General features: G+C 36.7%; 1 protein-coding gene across 1 annotated transcript in view; it reads left to right on the top strand.

Annotated features, from left to right (window-relative positions):
- Window positions 1–9,851, top strand: part of snx9b (sorting nexin 9b) — a 132,787-nt gene extending 122,936 nt beyond the window's left edge. The window contains exons 16-18 of the mRNA XM_063056023.1: window positions 5,530–5,644; window positions 7,749–7,840; window positions 8,354–9,851. Of these exons, the coding sequence (XP_062912093.1) occupies window positions 5,530–5,644; window positions 7,749–7,840; window positions 8,354–8,404 (258 nt within the window). The 3' untranslated portion in view covers window positions 8,405–9,851. The remainder of the gene's footprint in view (window positions 1–5,529; window positions 5,645–7,748; window positions 7,841–8,353) is intronic.
- Window positions 9,852–11,680: the final 1,829 nt, after the last annotated feature.

Raw genomic sequence — 11,680 nt, forward strand, 5'->3', positions numbered from 1 at the left:
GACCAAATTGTGCTAATAGCTTTAAAACAGCAGGGATGGATTTTTGGGGATTAGAAATATATAAAAGTAAGTCATCAGCATAGAGTGATATTTTATGGGACTTTAAGCCCTGAGTTATCCCAGTAATATTTGGAGATTCTCGAATGGCAATTGCAAGAGGTTCCAATGCAATATCAAATAATAAAGGACTAAGAGGACAACCTTGTCGAGTACCTCGAAAAAGAGGGAAAAAAGGTGAGCTTAGAGAGTTAGTACGGACCGAGGCCACAGGGAATGATATAACAGTTTAATTCAGGATATAAATTTCGAGCTAAAATTAAACATTTCAAGCACCTTAAATAAGTAAGGCCATTCTACTCTATCAAAAGCTTTCTCAGCATCTAAAGAGATAACACACTCAGGAACATTTTGTGAGGGAGTATAAACAATATTTAACAATGTGCGAATATTATAAAAAGAGTAACGACCTTTAATAAAACCCGTTTGGTCTTCCAAAATAATAAAAGGAAGTACTTTTTCTAATCTATTTGCTAATAACTTAGAAAAAACTTTAGAATCAACATTTAATAAAGATATTGGTCTATAAGATGCACATTGAGCAGGATCTTTATCCTTCTTTAATATTAGAAGATTCGGGAAGTTTACCAAGTTTTAATGAAGCCTCAAAAACCCTACAGAACCAAGGGATTAATGAAGGTGCAAAACATTTATAAAATTCTACGATAAACCCATCAGGGCCAGGAGCTTTCCCCAAATTCATAGAGGAAATAACATTCTTAATCTCATCCGTGGTAATGGGAGTATCTAACATAGAAGACATATCCTGTGAAATCTCAGGGAAGTCTAGGTTATCTAAAAAATCATTCATATATTTAGAATCTCGAGGAGACTCTGATTGATATAAGGAAGAATAAAAATCACAGAAGGTTTGATTAATCCCCGCATGATCAAGTATCAGTCGGTCATTTTGGTTATAAATCTGATTAATTTGAGGTTTAGCATGTTTGCCAATTTTGTCACTGTGTACATAAAATTCACTTCTTGTTTTCTTTAATTGGTTTACAATCGAGGACGAAAGTAATAAACTGTGTTCCATTTGAAGTTCAGTTCTTTGTTTATATAACTCCTCAGAGGGAGCTATAACATGTTTCTTATCAATTTCCTTAATCTTGTCCACAATTACCAACTCCTCCTGCTTCAGCTTCTTCCTCAAAGCAGCAAAATACGAGATAATCTGACCACGAATATAAGCTTTAAAAGTCCCAAAGAATGTTCACAGAAATATCCTCTGTATAGTTAATTGTAAAAAAAAGATCAATCTGTTCATTCATAAAGTTAACAAAGTCCGAGTCCTGAAGCAACAGCGAATTAAAACACCATTGTCTATTATTTTGTGTATTGGCCTGAATTTTAATAGAAAGCTTAAGTGGAGTATGATCCGAAATGGTTATAGAGTCATAATCACATTTAATCACTGAAGAAATAAGACGAGAGTCAATAAAGAAATAATCAATTCTTGAATAGGAATTGTGAACATGTGGAAAAAAAAGAAAAATCTTTTTCCTGAGGATGCAAAAAACGCCAAATGTCCGTCGACCCAGAATCAGAGGGGAATGAATTAATCAAAGTTGCAGATTTATTAGGTAAGGTCCGTAGAGGAGCCGAACAGTCCAAAGCTGGAGATAAACAGGTAATAAGATCTCCGCCCCAGATCAATGAAAACTCATTCAAATTCGGGAACTGACTGAATAATGATTTATAAAATTCCGGACAGTCCATATTAGGAGCATAAACATTAACCAAAACTACCTTTTTATTAAATAGTAGACCACTAACCAATAGAAATCTACCATTCAGATCAGAAATAGTATCATGTTGTATAAAGGTAACTGAGGAGTCTATAAAAATAGAGACGCCTCGAATCTTAGCATTGGAGTTCGAATGAAACTGTTGTCCCTTCCAGAATTAAAAAAAACGTAGTCTGTCCCCCCTCCGCACATGGGTCTCTTGTAAAAATAAAATTTGTGCTTTAAGTCTCCGGAACACTTTAAAAACTTTTTTCCTTTTAATAGGATGATTAAGACCATTAGTATTCCAGGAGACAAAATTAATAATAGACTCCATAAACCCTAAAGTCAACCCGCAACAAGGAGGATTGACGATAGGCTCGACCCATGAACCTGGAAAGGGAACAGAACAAATAAGAGATACCGGGAAGAAGAACGCAACCAATACTTCAATAATGTACATAGCCCAAGAAGAAAGAAACTAAAACGTGAAGCCCCTCCCACCACCCTCCACCTCATGACCCCAAGGCTAAATCTAACGCAGACCAGCCCGAAAGAAGCAAGCACTAAAACTACCCCCATGACTTCCGGTATATGCTCCCTAAAAAAAGTGTAAATATAAAAAAGATCAGCTAATTATAAAACAGTAAAAGAAAAAAAAAGGTAACTCAATTAAAACAAACACTTAATATAACAGAGTAAAAGCCAGAAAATATAAAAAATCCGCAACAAACCCCAGACTCTATGAGTAAACAAAACAAAAAAAAATGAGATTATTAACATAAACTAGTTATGAAAACCTACAAAACAAAGTAGATTTAAAAACTACAAAATTTAAGGCCACAAAGGAAATACGTAAAATGAAGGTGAGGAAATAACCACCCAGAATCCCCTGGGAAAAAGAAAGGAATGACGCAGATAGAAAGTTTAGCAACCATATTAAATAATCAAAAATAAACTTTTCTGCCCATATAAGGCAAAAAAAAATTAAGACTGACAAATTCACAACCTCCGATCAATGGAGATAGTTAAAAATTACGATTAAGATGTTGAAGATGAAAATTGATCCAGATAACTCTGGGCATCCGATGGAGATTCAAAAAAACAGAGGGCTCCATCCGACGTACGAATCCTTAGACGTGCAGGGTAAAGCAGCGCTGGTTTTAAATCCATCTTGTAGAGTTTCGACATCACAGATCTGTAACGAACCCGTTGATCCCGAATTGGTTTACTGAAATCCTCCACGAATTGTACAAGGCAGTTGTACAAGGCCTTGGTGAGACCACACCTGGAGTATTGTGTGCAGTTTTGGTCCCCTAATCTGAGGAAAGACATCTTTGCCATAGAGGGAGTACAAAGAAGGTTCACCAGATTGATTCCTGGGATGGCAGGTCTTTCATATGAAGAAAGACTGGATGAACTGGGCTTGTACTCGTTGGAATTTAGAAGATTGAGGGGGGATCTGATTGAAACGTATAAGATCCTAAAGGGATTGGACAGGCTAGATGCAGGAAGATTGTTCCCGATGTTGGGGAGGTCTAGAACGAGGGGTCACAGTTTGAGGATAGAGGGGAAGCCTTTTAGGACCGAGGTTAGGAAAAACTTCTTCACACAGAGAGTGGTGAATCTGTGGAATTCTCTGCCACAGCAAACTGTTGAGGCCAGTTCATTAGCTATGTTTAAAAGGAAGTTAGATATGGCCCTTGTGGCTACAGGGGTCAGGGGGTATGGAGGGAAGGCTGGGTTCTGAGTTGGATGATCAGCCATGATCATAATAAATGGCGGTGCAGGCTCGAAGGACCGAATGGCCTACTCCTGCACCTATTTTCTATGTTTCTATGTTTCTATGAATCGGAACTTAAGATCCAAAAAATCAATGTAACCTTTAGATCGAACAAAACGAAATAGTTTCTCCTTGTCTTGAAAGTAATGAAAACGTAAAATGACATGTCGAGGTTTATCTGACCTAAGCGAGAATGATGGAACTCTGTGAACACGATCCAATAACGGTGGCTGGTCAGGAAATACAGTAGGAAATGCATCTTTTAAAAGTTGAGAAAAATACTTCATAGGGTTATCAGATTCAACAGCTTCACGCACCCCAATCATTCGAAGATTCTGCCGTCGCATTCTGGATTCTAAGTCAGAGTTTTTAAAGGTCAGAAAGTCAAGTTTCTTCTTCATTACATTAATTGTTTCTTTGATTTTCTCCATCTTGAGCTCACTTTGTTGCGTGGATTTTTGAAGATCAGATATAGCCGACTGATGTTCCGTAGTAGATATTTGTATCTTCTCGATTGAATCGGCAATTTTCTGGAAATTAATTGAAATTTCCTCACGAATCAGCTCCGTGATAGAGGTTGAAATTTCCCTTTGAATTAGCTCCGATATAGCTTTCAAAGTCAGCGGTGGTTCAGTCGGAGGGAAATCGGTACCTTTCGGTCTACCTGGAGGTTTGCCATCCTTCCCGTTTTTTCCATTCTTAGACATAGCAGACCTTAAACGCATCCGATTATCAAAGAGCCCAATTTATTTCAAAATATTGTAAAAGTCGATACCTTAATGGTTAATTAAAATATAGCTGATCATAAGAAGAAAAACTCAGAGGTAATGGAGCGAGTCAAGAATGCGACTTCACTCCATGAGCGCTACCGGAAGTCCCCATAAATTATGTTTCAATAGATGCACTTGGACCAAAGTTGTATCAAAGTTAAGAGCTAAGTGATCTTGGTAAAGCCTAATTTTAGCATTACTGAGCAGATTACTGATAGATGGTGCATAATAATAGACTATGATGTCATCTGCCACTTTAGAGATATTTATGAAGAGACGGAGGACAGATTGGATTTATCCTACATCATGTGGTTAGAATATGTCTTACAGTTTTCTTGATGATTGAATACTAGTCTTGAAGTTTCACCTAAAAATGCTTGACTCTTGACTAGTCATACGGCTAATTCCAAAGCATATCTTTTGTGCTGCAGCTGGAAAACATCAGGGCAAGTAGCCATTGCTATGCACACTTTAGTTCATGCGTTTCTCAATATTATGGAGAGAATTAAACTGAACATAGAACTGAAGACTGGCTTCTGTATTGTTTGGGATTTCATCCACTTCACACTTCTGGTTGAAGAACATTACAAAGATATCAACGTTGTCTTTTAGTGTTGTGCAGTGACTTCACCATTGTTAGTGATGGGAATGTTCATAGAGCGGCTCCTCTTACCTTTCCGTTGTTCACCAAAATTTATTCGAAAGGTACCAAAGAGTATGAAGAGCACAGGAATATGATATTCATAGTGAATGATGCAGCTGGCCTATTCCTGTCCTATTTTCTAAGTTTTCTATTTATGACTGGAAACAGCAAGATGTTATAGTGTTTTAATCTGATTCATTGATTGTGAGCGCACCCATATAAAAAATGTACACAATTATCACAATTTAGGACGTGTAATTCTGTACCAAACCTTGATTAGGCTGGCATCTCATATTTAGATATGCCTTATGCTACTCCTGATCTGATATTTTCTTAATTTAAATTTCTGTTAGGAACTAACCTGTTCAAAAATGTTACTGTTTTGATGAAACTTTTCATGGCCAAGTCCTTTACTGATGAAGAATTGCTCCAGAATTTTAATGAGTGATAATATTAACTAAGATTATGAATAGAATTTTTATGGAGGGATCATATCTCTGATTTTCATGGTTCATTTTATTATTTTTATTGTGATATTTTAAATAGGGTGCCATAGAAAAAGCCAAAGAGGGTGACAAGTTGGTTGCCTTAAATAAGATAACAGCACAGGAAAAGAGCACCATGGTGAGTCGTATTGGCACCATGTCTTACTCATTACAAGGTGGGTACAAAAACAAAATGGAAAATGACATGCTTTTAATCTATATTTGTTTACAGTTTTGCATGTTTCAATGGTGGGCAAGTTGTTGGAGAAGATCCTGAGAGGCAGGATTTATGAACATTTGGAGAGACATAACCTGATTAGGGATAGTCAACATGGCTTTGCCAAGGGCAGGTCATGCCTTACAACCTTGATTGAATTCTTTGAGGATGTAACAACACACATTGATGAAGGTAGAGCAGTGGATGTAGTGTATATAGATTTCAGTAAGGCATTTGATAAGGTTCCCCATGAGGGGCTCATTCAGAAAGTAATGAGACCTTGCTTTGTGGATCCAGAATTGTCTTGACCACAGAAGGCAAAGGGTGGTTGTGGATAGTTTGTATTCTGCATGGAGGATAATGACCAGCGGAGTTCAGCATGGATCTGTTCTCGGACCCCTCCTCTATGATTTTTATAAATGACCTAGATGAGGAAGTAGAAGGGTGGGTTAGTAAGTTTGCTGATGATACAAAAGTTGGGGGTGTTGTGGATAGTCTTGGAGGATTGTCAGAGGTTACAGCGGGACATCGCTAGGATGTAGATTTGAGCTGAGAAGTAGCAGATAGAGTTCAACCCAGATAAGTGTGAAATAGTTCATTTTGGTAGGTCAAATTTGGAGACAGAATATCATCTTAATGGTAAGACTTTTGGCAGTGTGGAGGTTCAGCGAGATCTTGGGGTCCATGTCCATAGAACACTCAAAGCTGCTGTGCAGGTTGACAGTGTTGTTAAGAAGGTGTATGGTGTGTTGGCCTTCATCAACCATGGGATTGATTTGAAGAGCGGTGAGGTAATGTTACAGCTATATAAGACTAGTTAGACCCCACTTGGAGTACTGTGTTCAGTTCTGGTCACCTCATTACAGGAAAGGTATGGATGCTATAGTGAGTGCAGAGGAGAGTTGCAAGGATGTTGCCTGGATTGGAGAGCATGCTTTATGAGAAATGGTTGAGTGAACTTGGCCTTTTCTCCTTGGAGCGATGGAGGATGAGAGGTGACCTGATAGAGGTGTACAAGATGATGAGAGGCATTGATTGTGTGGAAAGCCAGAGGGTTTTTCCCAGGGTTGAAATGCCTAACATGAGGGGCATAGTTTTAAGGTGCTTGGAAGTAGGTACAAGGGGGATGTCAGAGGTAAGATTTTCACACAGAGTGGTGGGTGTGTGGATAGCACTGCCAGCGAAGTTGGTAGAGGCGGATACAACGGGGTCTTTTAAGAGACTCTTAGATAGGTACACAGAGCTTAGAAAACTAAAGGGCTATGCGGTAGGGAAATTCTAGGTAGGCTCTTGAGTAGGTTACATGGTCGACACAACATTGTGGTCTGAAGGGCCTGTAATGTGCTGCAGATTTTCTATGTTCTATCTGTGAGTAAAAGAAAGAAACCGAAGGAAGACTAAAAGTGCAGTAACTTTGGTAACTATGAAATTGCACTGATTACTAAAATGATACCACTTAGCTTTCACCCATCACCAATGATATAACTTATAATATTTTCAGCCACTGGCAACAGGTACGGTTTTTCATTATTCTACCTGTGCCAAGTATTAATCCTATCCCCCATTAACATTGACCTTGATATGGAACCAAAATCCCATGAACTGCAAAGGCTACATGCAAGATTTCTTTTTTTAGCCATTTTTTTACAGGATTAATCTCTCTCATATCACTTTTGTCCTGGTTTAAACTTCTGCTTCCGTTGTATATTAAAATATTGCACCAAGAACTTCGGTTTTTATTGACATTTGCTGTTTAATCTTGAACTGTTTATTCTGACCCCTCCACTCATTGCTCAGATCCTTCACTTTCCCGATTATTGATGGGAAGCAGACGTAGTAAGTTGGGGCACAGAAGTCTGATGAGTCATAAATATTTTACTAACTTTTGTCCATAATCCCTTCATGAGCCATTTCACCTTGCATTGTCTGGAATAAGGGAATGTGAAAAAGAGAAAGTTGAGTATCAGAAAAATTTGATTGCATCATAGAAAGTTAAATATAGTTAATTTTCTTTCATTGTTTTAGTAAATAAAGATGATTAACTTTCCATACTTTCATTACAGCTGAGATGAATCACTTCCACAGTAATCGGATTTATGATTACAATTCTGTAATGCAACACTACTTACAGCAACAAGTCCAGTTTTATGAGACAGTAAGTGGCATAGTTGATCTGTTTTATTTTGGATTCCATTGGGATAATTGGCGAAATGCCAATTTCTTTTCATCATGCAATTAAAGTCTATGTGTTTAAAATTATGTTGTGTTTAAGTAAAAAGCATTTGTTTCCTATAGCTAAGCGATCCAGTTTTTTTACCTGCTGCTTCCAATAACCTATTGATCAAATGACCTCTATTCTTATCCCCATCGTAATCCATGCCTGTCCTTATCAGAGTCATTCCATTTGCCTCTCCCTTATTCTGCCAACTTCTCGCTATTTAAAACTAACTTGTTTTCTTTCACTGAGGAGTATAGTTGAGAGATGGCTATGTGTTAGAATTGACTATAAAGAGGGAAACAATTCTAAAGAATGATATAGGGAGTAAAAAGCAACGAATGAGAGGATGCCATTGAACAGTTAATCAATGTTTACACATTTGTTGGAAGATCTTAAAGAATATGTTGAGGTTTATTGCAACTGAAGATTATTTTTATTATTTTGCACTAGATTGCAGCAAAACTGAAGCAAGCATTGAGTCATTTTACAGTGCAACAGTAAACCCTGCAAAGTAATCAGCCTTAATTGACCAGAAGGTGAAGGAAACCTATGCTGTGAAGTGTGTTTATGAAGGAAAAGCACAAGAAAGACATCTCAAATTAAGGTTTTGTTTGAGATAATGTTAAGCATGCAAAACAGCTGTTTGGACCATTTATTGTTCTGTTGCTGCAAAATTGTTTCATGACTTTTGAGTATAAACATGGTGAACTTTTGTTACTTTATGCATTATTCTTTGTCTCTTTCTTGTGTGTTCCATTTCAGGACATATGCACAGTTGTATTTTTGACCAGCAGTGACATCATTTTAGGAATTATTGTTGATATCATGACGCCATGGTAGCTGCTACTGCCTGTATAAATTTCATTGTTGCAGATTACTTTGGTTACTAAATGGGCTACAGGAAGAAGAAATGCTGCATTCTGGGGTGGTGGTGGGGGGATTATTATGATATTGGAGGCAATAACGATGGAACTTGGGAACTGATTTTTGTTCTCCATGCAAGTACTTTCTGAAGGCATGCTTTCAATTCAAATGTGTTTTATCTTTAATACATCTAATAAAATTTCATGTCACTTATGCATTCTATAAATAAAGTGGGCAAGAACAAGACTATTTTAAAAACAATTGGAGCAGATAGCAAAGAGAAAGGCATTTAAAGAAAGGATTCCAAAATGCCAGTAGATGGATGCAATTCAGCGAAAAGTAGTGCAGCACAGACATGGAAACATATGGAAGGAGAAACCTCTTGCAGTGCTTAAACTTTTTATTGCTCATTATTTCAATTTTTCAATTCGTACAGATACCAAGAATATATCAGACCTTGAAAAATATATCTTAACATTCCTGACTATGAACTTTGCCATTTATTCTTGACCAAATTTTACTTAGGACGTGGCTTTTCGCTCCATCCCCTTTCAGCGATAGCATTAGTAGAACAATGTCAAAGGTTATACTCTGAGGTGCCACTCTGAAAAGCTTAATGGGCATAGTTGGTTTACAATTTGGCTTTTGTAATGAAGTGTATGTCACATTTTTGTTTTACAATAATCACCATCTTTGGCCTCTTCATCATTATTATTGCTGCCTAAGCTACCAAACTACCAAAAAGTTGCTTTTTGAAGAATTATATGTTAACAATATTTTAGCAAAATGATTGCTATTCTTAACTGATTATCAGTTCTTTTTCAAATCCAGCCCTCCAAAGTTCAGGGCTGGCATAAACTTCATGTAAATGCAAAAAAATTCAAAGTCATTCTGAATAGAGCTATTAAATTACCTGGAGCCGTGCTTAAATTTAAAATGACTGCACAAATATATCTGTAATTATACAGACATACATTTATGAATCTAAGAGGACTATAAGAGCATGTTTGCACCAAAGATAACTATTTAATTTTGTATTGACATTATTTTTGGATGATGAACTAATAAATGTTCTATGCTTATACATTTTTGATATTTGAGTTTGTCATGTTCAAGTGCTAAGCTGGGAGCAAGTAAATTTGAAATGTGGAATGTGTTTTGTAATATAGGACAAAAGAAAACATCTTTATATCGTCAGTGATGAAGAACATTCTGTGCATAAGATGGTTAACTAGAATATTTTTAAAAATAGAAATATTTGCACTCATATTTTGCCTTCTATACCCAATTTGGTGGATGAAAAATACAAATGCAGTGGATTCTGGTTAATTGGACCATCGGTTAAACGGGGCTGCCACTTATTTGGGCCAACTCTTTAAGAATAAGAAGTAAATGAGAAAATAACTGGGATTTCTTTTATTCATTTGAGGCACTACACCGTTTAGTTGTGGCAGGAGACAGATACCGAATAGTTTCTAATTAGCGCTGTTCGCATGCACTTCTGTGGCCATCAGACATGGCACCATCCTTAAAGCGAACAGTTTTTAAATAGCGTCAATTGCATGTGCTTGTATTCAAAAAGCAGTAATTTCTGTCACATCGTTGGCAAGAAATAAGCAGAGAGACAAGTCAGAACTGTTTTTCTAACTGCGGTTTCAAGCATTCGGGGTTGAAGATTCCAGATATGCCCAGAAGTGAAAATGAAACAATTTCACTACTTTAACAAGTTAGGAATTATGAAGAAGGCATCAACAATCATCTTGAATGTTACAATGAAAATGAAGATTTGGAAGATGCAATCATCAATAGCATTGTATGAAGACAGTCCATTATTTACACGGTGTGCTGATTTTGTTCATTTATAGCCAATCAAAACAACATGGCATTTTACATATGCTGAATTCCTTCATCAATAACTGTTAGGAACTAATACAGTTTTATAGTACTGTAGTAGTATTGATTGTGTTCTAATTCGTTGTGTATTTCATTTGAATATATAATTTGTTACTCAGTTAAATAGTAGTTCGTCTTTTTTTTATACCTTTTTAATTATTTCTATGGAATGTTGGCTAATTGGGCAGCCACTTAATAAAGCCAAAATGTGCTGGTCCCGATGTGTCCCAATTAACCGCAGTCTACTGTATTAAATTATTGAGATGTGTTAACTTTATATGAGATTTGTTACAAGATATTACATTATTGCTGTGCCTTCTGTACACAAATTATACAAATGTAATTTATCTCTGTTAATCCCAATGTGAAAATATCTTGTTGAAATTAAATGTCAGATTTATCTTAATCCTATTATAGTACAGAATTTCTGCGATGAAAGTTTATATTTAATCAGGAATGCTGTAACATCCAGTCAGAGAACGGTAAATCTCACCAAGCTTTACTTCTGAACACTGAAATTCATTGGTTAAGTAACTACTTTATAGCAAACAAGGGAATTAAGATTATCTATATTTGTCATATATACATCAAAATACAGTGAAATGTGCATTTACGTCAAAACCAACGCAGTCTGAAAACTGCAGGGAGCAGCCCTCAAGTTGTGCCATGATTTACAGCACCAAGATAGCATAGACACAATTTATTAACCCAAACCCATATGCTTGTTTTGAAATGTGGAAGAAAACCCACACAGTCAGTGGGGAGAACATACAGACAGTGATGGGAATTGAACCCCAATCTTCTGATTGTAGATGCTGTAAAGCATTACAAGGACCACTATGTAACCATGCTGTCCTTCTGGGAGACCTAAAGGAAGGCAGGTGGGGACACACCATTTTGTCTGATGAATGATTTGAGCCTGAGGAAAAGGATGTGCTATTGGAGTTAAGCAATCTAAGTAGATCTATTATTTTGTATTTTATATTGTTACCATACAATTTTCAAAGTGAACTTCAGTCT

The sequence above is a fragment of the Mobula hypostoma genome, chromosome 8, assembly GCF_963921235.1.
Source record: "Mobula hypostoma chromosome 8, sMobHyp1.1, whole genome shotgun sequence".
Classification (NCBI taxonomy): domain Eukaryota; kingdom Metazoa; phylum Chordata; class Chondrichthyes; order Myliobatiformes; family Myliobatidae; genus Mobula; species Mobula hypostoma.